This window comes from Thunnus thynnus, chromosome 11, assembly GCF_963924715.1.
Source record: "Thunnus thynnus chromosome 11, fThuThy2.1, whole genome shotgun sequence".
In the NCBI taxonomy this organism is placed as follows: Eukaryota; Metazoa; Chordata; class Actinopteri; order Scombriformes; family Scombridae; genus Thunnus; species Thunnus thynnus.
In genome coordinates this window covers 29,207,359-29,218,784 of record NC_089527.1, presented here as the reverse complement: position 1 = coordinate 29,218,784, position 11,426 = coordinate 29,207,359, and the positions used below count along the sequence as shown (strand labels likewise).

The following is an 11,426-nucleotide window of genomic DNA, read 5'->3' as shown; positions in this document are numbered from 1 at the left end:
GGTGGGTGTTCATACCTGAAATCTGACCTGCACTGTCATCCCACTTATTTCAGTGTCTCTAAATATGTAGCAGTGGGGCTGCTCTCTTGGAAGTAAACTGGATTCATGAACTTTGGGTGGAAGAACTGAGGTGAATCTCTGGAGGAACTTTTTTTTTTTTTTTTTTTTAAAGTGTGTGACACTGTAAAGCACAGTCTCTTCAATATATTTGTCATAGTCCCTCTTCTCCCTCCCATTTCCTGCCTCACTCTCTCTTTCTGTTATGTTAAGTAGCAGGCCTGCTTTCTGTCCGCCACTCTTTCCTCCTTGGGTTTCAATTCCAAACATGGTTATCCTTCTAGGGCTCTATCAACGCCCCCCTCCCTTATCCCTTCTCTTCCAGCTGTTAGCTCCCCAGTACAGGCCGGTGGGTGAGAGAAATAGACAGAAAAAGAGCAGCAATAGAGACGACAGGAAGACACAGAGGGGAAAGACGGGGCGAGAAGCCAGAGGAGAGAGGAAGGGACGCATAATGAGAGAAGAAGAAGAAACCCATTCCAGCTGTGTTTCTATAGCAAATAGAGCCGTGAGAACTTCTTCACATTGAAGAATTTTCCACTGCTCGCCAAGGGAACAAACATTTACTTGTGACATTTTTGGCCAGTATCAGCTGTTTATTTTTTGATCAAGCTGTGATTCAAACAAAAACATCTAACAGTTGATTAGACAGAAATAACACATTTCTGTGGATAAGAAGTCTTGACGGTGCCTTTTGACTTTGTTTATTTTGTACACCTAGAGCCTCTCTTGAGCCTGTCATTTGAGGAGTTTCCAACATGAGTGGATACAACTCGACTCTGCTGGACAGCTTGCTCTTTGGCCCAATGTGCGATGGCTGGAGCAACAACACAGAGGGAGCCATCTACCACTTGGGCAACAGCATCCTGTTCCTGGGCTACATGGGAGGCAGTGGGGCATATGGATGCCTCTTCATCTTTGGCTTCCTCACGCCCTCCTTCGTGTGCCTGACCCTGTGGGGTTGGCTGACGATGTGTGGCCTGGACATCTTCACCTGGAACCTGCTTCTGCTCAGTGCCTGCTTGGTTCAGATCTGCCACCTCCTTTACCGGCTGCATCAGCAAGGCCTGCCCAACGAGGAGCTGTCCTCCCTCTACCAGTCTGTCTACCTGCCGCTGGGCGTACCCATTGAGGTGTTCAAGGAGATTGCAAGTGCCTTTGAGAACAGGGTGGTGGAGCTGAAGGCAGGGCAGACGTACGCTGTGGAGGGCAAGACGCCCATCGACCAGCTCTCCTTTCTGCTGTCCGGGAGGTGGGGAGTGTGTGTGTCTGTGTGTGTGTGTGTGTGTGTGTACATCTACACACCTGTACAACATAATGCAATCCACCCGTAACTGTCTCCACTGACTAGAACCAACACACTTAGTTCAGTTAAAGTTGCAGTACCACAATATAAAAATACAGTCCTGCATTCAAAATGTTACTCAAACCTACATTAATTGATTTTTTGGCCACTTGGTGACACCAGAAACAAACTGTAAACACAACACTGACATATCACCTTTTATGTTGATATGGTGAACATGTTAGCCAATGGGTTCTTATTTACACATTCAGCAGACAGAGCAACATTCATTTGGAGTCATGTTTCTGGCCACTTGATGAATGTTAAGAATATGCACTCTCTTTTAGCTCATTTTTTGGTCTCCACCATCTCCTGAGGAATATTTCTGGCTCTTTAGCTGCAAAGTGCTCCACTATGTTCAGCTAGCTAGTCGCTAACTTTGTTGTTTGGTGCTGGGCAGATAGTGCACAGTCAGTTTAGTGACTTTTTCCTGAAAGCAGTTGCCTGTTTCAGTCGGAAATAACGCGGATGAGAGCGGGGACACTGAACCAAAACAGTAAAGTTGCTTTGGCTGGATCCGTAGAGTTGAGGGAAATGGCGGGAAAAGTCAGGTGATTATTCTATGTGGATTCATCACTACAATCGACCCCAAGAAGTACAGTATATACTCCTTACTTTCCACAGCTGACCAACACTTCTCTGACACAGTCTCAACAAAAATGACAAGCTTCTCGAAGTGGTATTTATTTCAGGACTATTCTTGTTCAGGTATTTGTGTTGTTGTTTCCTCTTGCTCTATGTGTCTGCACCTCCTGTGTGGTTTGGGAGTTTTGTGACCCAGAAGGTTATAGGTATAACATAACTTTTCAGTTTTTTCATTTATTTGGCATTTCATTTATTGGACAGACTTTATTAGGTTTAAGTATGACTGAATTCAGGAGAAAGAGAAGACAATGACTTAGTTTTACCATAAACAATATTATGTGTTATAGTGATGGAAAAACTTACATACATTGTTATTAAGAAATATCATCTTTAAACGTACAATTCCAAAACCATATTCCTATTGTTGATTCTTTCATGCTGTTGACAGTGTGTAACCACCACAGGAAATCTATCCCCTTCATCCAAACATCCTCAAAGTAGAGCTGCATTAGATCTCACAGTGTTGGAGTCTACACGAGAGAAATGTTGTAAACAACAGAGTATTTTTGTCTGTGACTCACCACTGTGCCGTCCCTCTGCAAAGTGCCAACTGGTTAAATGATATCTTTGTACTTGGGACAGGAGTGGACGCTGACTGCTCCTCTTCTCTTGAATTAAATGTTGGCTGAAGGCTCTGAGTGTATGGGCCAAATTTGGAATGTAAAAGTTCAAGTGGTGGATTAATGAATTTAGTTTGTCATTTTAAATAATTGTTTACTCTTTTTAAGCTGTCTGTCAGACTGTAAATACATTATTCTTAGATCTAAAGGTTAACACCATATGACACTCAAACATGTGATTGTTGGAGCATCTAATTCTAAGACCATTAATCTGCTGTTATAACAGCCTCGACTCTTCTGAGAAGGCAGTTTTGGAACTTGGCTGCAGGGATTTACTCCTATTCAGCCACCTTCATACTGTAAGATTTCCCTTCATTTGAACTAAGGAGCCTATAGCCCAGACCAGGAAAAGCAGCCCTATACAAAAAGACAGGGGTGTCCACATACATTTGGCCATTTAGTATGTGGCACAAATTACAGTACTAGTAGTGCAGTGACATTTTTAGCATGGGACTCCCCAGTGGAACTCCCTAACCCTGCTTGTGTAAGTGCCTCACAGGGGACATTAATACTACAATACACAGCAAAATAGTCGATAATAAACAACCACTGTTATGAAGGGTCTAAATAAACACATCTACAACATAGTGCTTTTTTATGACTGGTCATAATATGTATATTTGATTTTCTCAAACATTTTTATAGTGATTGACATTTGTAATTCTATTTTTATTCATTCTATTTAATAGTTTTAACTTTTGCAACTGTAACTGTGAGTCCTACCTTGAAGTTAGCTGCTGTTCTGGATGACAAAGGCACACAAAGACTTGGTGACAATGATGTTCAGGAGAGAATAGAGTTTTTGAAGAATTATTTCCTGAAAAAGACTTCTATTTCTGTCTGTGGATGTCAGCCTGATATGAGGAACGTTTGCAGCAGTGATATGACAACATTCAACTCACACGGAATTAAGAATAAAACAGAAACTTTGATGTCATCCAGTGAAGGCTTAATATGTAATGTGCTGGATTATTTCACTCTGTGGAAGTTTTTTTTTTCATGACAGTGAAAGTAACTAAGCATTATGTGAGAAATGTTCTGTGTATGTACTGTTTAAGTAACTTTATACTCTTCAGTCTATCCATAGCTGCCCTGGCAGAGATAATTATGCTAATATGTACTGTATTTCCAAGGTCTTTAGACTGGCCCTGCAAAGTGACCTCCAGCTCTCTCTCTGCTCTCATTATCACTCTCTAATCCCTGTCTCTCTTTTTAACCTTGTATCTCTCTCTCTCTCTCTGTCTCTCTCAGGATCAATGTATCTTTGGAGGGCCAGTTCCTGCATTATATCTACCGCCACCAGTTCCTGGACTCTCCAGAGTGGGAGTCTCTCAGGCCAAATGAGGAGGGAAAGTTTCAGGTACAGGACTTGACATGCAGTGCACTTCAGGAGACACAAATCTAGTTTGTGTTAATGTTTTATTAAAGTAATTTTAACCAGCGGACGTGAGGCAGGAAGTCCAAAATGTGGTTGTAAAATGTGAGGTTAACTTGGAGTGCTGTCATTGTCACAGGATTTGGAACAAGAAACCAGACATGGATATCATGTTGTCTTTTGTTGCCTACTATCTGAGTCAGCATCTGACTGATAAGCTGAACAGGGGAAAGTAGTTGTCCTCTTGTCTTTCACATATCCTGTTGCTTTTGATTAGTTCAATTAAAGTGGAAACAAAACAAACATTCACAGTTGCAACAGATAGAAAGGCTTAGGAAAATTAATTAACAGAGCAAGTATATTGAAATGTGGTAGTATATTGTCCATATTGGTAAATTTGACTCCAATGTCTTCATTGGGTAAAAGTGCACCACTGAAGTCAATTAGCAACCCAGCAAATTAGCTGCTTAGCTGCACAGCATATGAACAAATGTCACTTTTGTTTGTTTAGACACTGGTGTGGTCATTACTCAATACACTGTCTGCCCATGACTTGTAGCTACATCGCAACTTTGTTCATTTTGTTGCACGTTACCTTGCTGCTGCCAGCGGAGCTTAGCATTTGTGTTTTATGTAATAAATATTTCTCCTAATATTAAAGAGGACATAGCTGCTGTTTCTCATACAAGGAATGATTTGACATTCTAAGCTTATTTGCTTTCTTGCCAGAGATGAAAAATCAATACCACTCTCATGTCTGCCTGCATGAAGCTACAGCAAGCAGGCAAGTAGCTTAGCTTAGCATAAAGACTGGAATCTGGGGAGATATAACATATATAACATATAGCATACTAATTTGTACAAATTTATAGGTTCTCGCTGTTTCCCTCTGCTTCCTGTCTTTATGCTAAGCTAAGCAAATTCTCATCTAACTCTTGTTAAGAAAGCGAAGTATATTTCCCAAAATGCTGAACTATTCCTTTAACATTACATTATTGAGAACTGATTTATATTTAGGATAGACCAGGAAAAAAGTGGAAATCTGCCCATGGTGTCCCTGTGGTAGTTAAAATTAACATGTGGATATTCACCCATTTCTTTCAGGTGACCCTGACAGCAGAGGAAGACTCTCGCTACATCTCATGGCGTCGCCGCCGCCTCTACATGCTAATATCGAAGGAGCGCTATATCGCCCGTCTGTTCTCTGTCATGTTGGGCTACGACATCGCTGAGAAGCTCTACAATCTCAACAACAAGCTCTTCATCAAGAGCGGCATGCTCTTGGACATCCGCCTGCCCAGCCTCTACCACGTGCTGGCCCCTGCCTCGCAGAGCAGCGAAGGCGGCAGCGGCAGTGACGGCGGCGCAACAAAGGAGCAACAAACTCAACAGCAGGTTGAAGACCAAGCTCCGGCCTACCAGAAGTCTGATCCAGACCAGTCTCACCCCTTCCAACCACACCTGCAGGGACCAAGGAAGACCGCCCTGGATGAACCTCAGGCCCCCCAGCATGACCGCTACCACCACCCCTGGGCGTCAGACCCGGAGCTGCCCTCTGGTGAGGACTCCACCAGCCTGGTCCTGGAGGACTTTGCTGATGTGGCGGGCTCCTTAACGGATTATGGCAGTGAGAGGGATTATTTGAGGTAGAAGGGCAGGGTGCTGGAGCTAACACACTGGGTCACCACTTAAGCTACATGTAAGTACCTCACCTGGGCGGAGAGTGGCATGGGGGTGGTGTGTGTGCATGGATGGCTTGCAGTGCACAGTTCTTACTAACCCGGCTTTGTAGTGAGATAGTGCTGAGTGATGAAACTAAAGTCAATATAATATTAAAATACTCAATTACAAGTAAAACTACTTAAGTTAAAGTATTGAGGTATTATCAGCAACATGTGCTCAAAGTACCAAAAATATATTATATATCATAATAAATTGCATTATTAATACTGATGAAACAATGTGTAAGCAGCATTTTATTGTCGTGGCCTGTCTTTATATACATATTAATCCAGTGGTTCCCATACTGAGGATCGAAACCCTTCAAAGGGTCACAAGATGATTTACGGGATTCTGCTACACAATGCTATATTCACTTTTTTGACTTTTGTCTGATCTTTGCTTTCTTGTGAAATACTGGAGAGTTTAACTTCTTTGAGTCTCAAACAACTGACAAAATGAAACCATCTGACAAGTTTAGTGGGGAAATCTCTTTATTTTGGAACTGCTAACAACTCATAGACCTCATGAAACATGACAAGGCTGCTTTTGTGTAGGCAGACACAAGCAGAGTCAGAGATTTATTTATCGCTTTTTCCATCAACCATTTATCACTGGTTTAATCTTTAACAATGCATTGTATTTTAGAAGCTTGTCACATGTTTTTTATTCCTCTACTCTATTCTAAATTCTAATCTGAAAAGTAATTAGTAACTCAGGCCAAATAAACAATATTTATTTGACAGCTATTTTTCAAGCAAAAGCTCCAAATATTCTCTGTTTACAGCTTCTCCAAATATCAAAAGTGGATTAAGTGGACAAAATAAGCGAATCAAGAGAGCAAATGGCAGAATAATGTTAAGAGTCGATTCTTGACCATGGAACCAGCAGTTGAGAAAACAATCTCATCACAAGGTCTATTTAACAGCTGTTCTGGAGCTTCCAGTCATATTACAGGATCTTCATCAGCATATGGACCTTAAGTCCTTAAAATGCCCAGAAAAAAAAAAAAAATCTACAATTCTGTGACAGCTGGGCAAATTCCATCTGCTGATGAAGATCATGTGATCGCATTAAAAAGCTTTATGAACTGCTACTAAATGGACCTTCTGGGGAAATTGTTCTCTCAACTGACCAAAATTATGTCAATGCAGTTAACTGTGGTCTATGTGGAGAACAAAAACTTTTTTATTATAAATATTTAATTACAATCACCTTGCAGCTAATTATTTTGGAAACAGATGTTAAGATATGATCAATATACAGTATTACTGTACTGAATTATCGCCCAGCTCTGATAAGATATCCTCAGCTGGGAGGGGAAACCTCTGCTGTGGAATATTCTCAGATTAATAGAGTTTTTTGGTTTTCTGGCTGTTTTGCACTTCATCTGTCTTTGGTGGATCTGATGCTCGGGCTGTTTGGTCTTTTGGATTTGCAAATGGACATATATATATATATTGTTCATTTTCAAATTAGAGTTTGATTGCATTGTTTGTATAGAACCATCAAACTATTCGATGCAGTAGATCAGCATTGAATGGCAGCCAACACTCTTCCCTGCCGGCCTTCTCAGCTCTGGATATCTGGATTATTATCCTATTTTCAAACCATACTTTAAGATTAAAATTCCCTCCCAGCCAGCTGCTCTGCATTAGTGTTTGCTTTGGCTCTGACACTCATAAGCTTACAGCCATCTTTGGTACAGTAGCAGAGTTAAATTTGTTCACTCAGGAGCTTCCACAGATGCTCAGTGAAAACAATTTAACAGTAAATGAGCACGGTGTTGCCTTGATGCGGTTTCAGAATAATCAGGTGTGGTGTGTAGTTGTAAGTGTGTGTGTGTGTGTGGTGAATAAGGGGTTTTTATACTGTAACTGATGTGAGAGAGCAGTGGTGATGTCGGCTGGGCAGCAGCTGTGTTCTTATCTGATGAGGATTACAGCTTGGAAATTTAGGGGCTGTCCAAAAAAATCTGTGCCATGGGGTGGTACATTGGATTAACACAATGTACCACCCCTTGGCTATCTGTCTGCTTATCTGTTCTCCCACCCAACCCCCTCCTCCCCCCTGACTGCTCTCCTACCATCCTAAAAGCAGCCCTTGCCCAATCACAGGTGGAGGATCACATTTCATAGCTGGACAGGAGGTGTTAGTGTCTGGTGTGGGTTGCAGGGCGGCGGTGTAGCAGTAGGTCAAATCTATCACAGACAGTGGAGACAGTTGAGATTTATGTGACCTGATCTAGTGGATGGGCAATCATACAGATCTGCATAACATGGAGCCAACACTTTCCTTAATAAGTCCCAATAGTGTTGGATATTAGAAGAGAAAGCCTCTCTGAAACACTGTAACAAACGCATACTTTGGTCGATGTGTGTGGGTGACCAGCAAAATGTATAGAATGTGACATCAAGGCCAGATGACTACGCTACACTATGTTCAGTTGGCCAGCTCATGTGATTTATCACTTACGTGAAATACAAGTCAAGTCAGTTTATTTATGGAACACATTTAAAACAACAAATACTGACCAAAGTGCTTTACAGAGAGATGATAATTACAATCAAATAAAATCACAGACATAATTTTGAGGATCAAAAGAAGATGAATACAATGTAGAATAATAATTAATTAGAATAATTAAAATTTAGATATAATAAATATAATAAAAACACAGCAGCATTGCACAGAGAACAAATAAAGCTGAGTGTGACTAGTCACGTCATCAAAATGACTTTTAAAAGGATAAAGAAAAGAGACTGAGGGGGAGGATCTAATAATAAGTGGCAAACTCTTCCACAGTTTGGGGCCAACAATGGAAAATGCCCGATCACCTCTGGATTTTAACTGGGAGCGTGGAATGATGAGCAGTGATTGGTCAGCAGATCTGAAGGGTCTGGGGGTAGAATAGGGGATGGGGAGTACAGAAAGATAAGCTGGTGCTGGTCCATGCAGTGCTTTAAAAACACATAAAAGAATCTTAAAATAAATTCTGTATTTTACTGGTAACCAGTGAAGAGAGGCCAGTACAGGGGAGATGTGGTCTCTCTTTTTGGTACCAATGAAGAGTCTCACTGCTGCATTTTGAACCTGCTGCAGGTGACATAAAGCTGACTGACTGATTCTTACATAGAGAGAACTACAGTCTCCAAATCCGTAACAGACAGGAATTATTTTAGTTTTGCAAGTGATCTGAGATGGAGGAAACTGGTGCTGACAACGGAGTTGATTTGTTTATCAAATTATAAATCATGCAGAGTCAAAGATAACACTGAGATTTCTTGTATGGATGTATACATTCAGTTTTAGAGGCACAAGGACATTCACTGTTGTGTTTTAAAATTCTGCAGGGAACAAAGAACAGGACCTCAGTTTTATCTCAGTTTAGCTATATGAAGCTTTTTGCCATCCTGGATTTTATATCTGCAATGCAGCTCAGCAGGGAGTTAAAAATAGAGCATGTTATGTAAAGTTGATGTGATATTTGGTGTGTAGGGTGTAACTGTACTAAATACATAATGCAGGGAAAAACATACTACCAGAGCCTACAGGTGTTCCACACAGGAGTGACTCAAGACATGTCTTAAGAGGAAAATTGTGCTCTGCTAATGCTCTTTTCACTGATACGTTACTGTAAAATGATACTGGGAAATGTAGGAAATTACTATTTGTAGCTGAATACAGAAGGAAGGAAAAGAGGAAGTATAGCAGCTCCACTAAAAAAGGAAGTTACATGTTGTTATAATCAAACGGAAACCACTTTCAGATACTGATCAGCACAGACTGATGACATGTGTGACATGTATACCAGATGTATTCAAATGTTGGTTCAACCTCTGACCAGTTGGTGAAATATTTTATATTTTTGCTGTTTTAAACATGTGTTCTCTTGTAGCTCTTATAAAAAAGTCTCTCTTTACACAGGAAGTGATGCATTTTACTTTTCACTGTTTTGAATAAAGAGAATAAGTGGGCATTTAGCTGAACAGACAAAGGTTTTATGTGATATTACTGTTTCTGTGTGGTTTGGTGTGACACAGCAGCGCAAATGTTTTCGCATCTGTCGTGTTGTCAGGACGTCAGATGTTGGAAAAGATGATAATCTCATTACTAACAGAAGCTTTAATGTTTCACTTCACAGGAGGTGATAGTGACGGGAATCTACCACCTCGATTCCAAAGGGGCAGAGCGCCACTGGCTCCCACCGACACTCCCAAACTGTGAGAACACTCTCTCCTGGAAACACTATATAATTTACAGTATAGCAGTATGAAGGTGTCACATGTCACTTGTTATGACACTGTCTCCTCCTCGCTCCCTGTGCTTGTTCTCACCTTAGTTCACATCTTCAGTCTGAGCATGCAGAGCTTTTGATCTTCCTTCCCTCTATTTAAATTACAGTTTGAATGCTGCAAGGCCAATATTGACACATTTTTATTATACATATTTGGTGCCAATATATCACTTGCCCACATATTTTTCTTGTCAGGATTTAAAACCTCTGAAGCAACATTTAGCTTATCATGGGGCTCTAAAATTGGACTTAAATTCTGTTTAAGACAGATTTATCAATTTAAATGAAACTCCTGGATATTTTAGCATTTAAATTAAGATATTATTCACAAAGTATAATTTAACAATTGAGAGAATCAATGAATGACATGTTTTTCTGTAGCTGTCATCAGCTGTTCTATTAAAAATGGACATATTGACTTGCAGGTACTGTATCCAACATGTAATAAACTGTCAATAATCATCAAACCCTAATTTAAATCATAATTATCCATTATCTTAACTGGCACTGGAACACGGGGGAAAGAGAGGCAGCAGTATTCCCAGCTTCACCTTGTAACTTACCAGCACAGTAAATGTCTGAAATGTTCTTTTATGTTATAAAAATAGATTCTATGATACTGAAACAGGTGAATTTGTCTTTCATCTCACTTATATTTGATGTTGGAACTATGATTGTTTGATTTGGACTTGACTTCACATGATTTAATGTTAAATTTGACTTTTGATGTTTGTTTCACAGATCACTACTCAGTGTTACAAAGTGCATTGATTGAACTTAGTGAGGGTTACTTACACATTTTCCGGATCTGACTGGTTTTGAAGGATTTGGTCAGCACTCAATATAAAAAATATCACATACGAACATATGGTATAATTAAAATGGACAGGTCTGTATCAATCCTTTGAAGATCTGGAAAATATTTAGTTATAAGTTAACAGACTAGTCGAGGAACATTGTGGATACAAAACCTCAAGTTGGCTTTTATCTATTTCACTTTCATATTTTGTTGGGCATGTTTAGTTTGTGTACCTGAATACATCATGATTTGATTCGGTTCAGTGTCAAAAATGTCTGCTGTGTTGGAAGTGAGCTTGTTGTACTGATTTTCAGAGCATGATACCAAATTCATCTGGAGGACAACGTATCACTTCTTCTTTGGCAATATATTGGATGCCTGTGCACCATGTTTCTTTTTTCTATTTTTATAACTAGTTGAGTATTTAATACACACCTGTATACTGTGAATTGTGTTATTTGTCTGTTTTTGACTTCCAAAATTGAGAGATGGGACTAATACAAAGTTATAAAAATGTTTTTAAAAAGTATTTTCATGGGGCCAAGATTTCTCCATAAAGCTCTCTGTGT

At 40.1% G+C, this 11,426-nt stretch overlaps 1 protein-coding gene across 2 annotated transcripts; it reads left to right on the top strand.

Moving 5' to 3' along the window:
• Positions 1-387: 387 nt before the first annotated feature.
• Positions 388-11,386, top strand: popdc2 (popeye domain containing 2). Of its 2 annotated transcripts, none has more exons than XM_067604322.1 (4): positions 388-1,309; positions 3,919-4,027; positions 5,147-5,600; positions 9,906-11,386. In XM_067604322.1, the coding sequence occupies exons 1-4, from the start codon at positions 816-818 to the stop codon at positions 9,986-9,988; spliced, it is 1,140 nt and encodes a 379-aa protein (XP_067460423.1). In that variant the 5' UTR covers positions 388-815; the 3' UTR covers positions 9,989-11,386. The 2 variants fall into 2 exon arrangements, with proteins under 2 accessions (XP_067460423.1, XP_067460421.1); XM_067604320.1 differs by having other exon boundaries at positions 5,147-5,741.
• Positions 11,387-11,426: the final 40 nt, after the last annotated feature.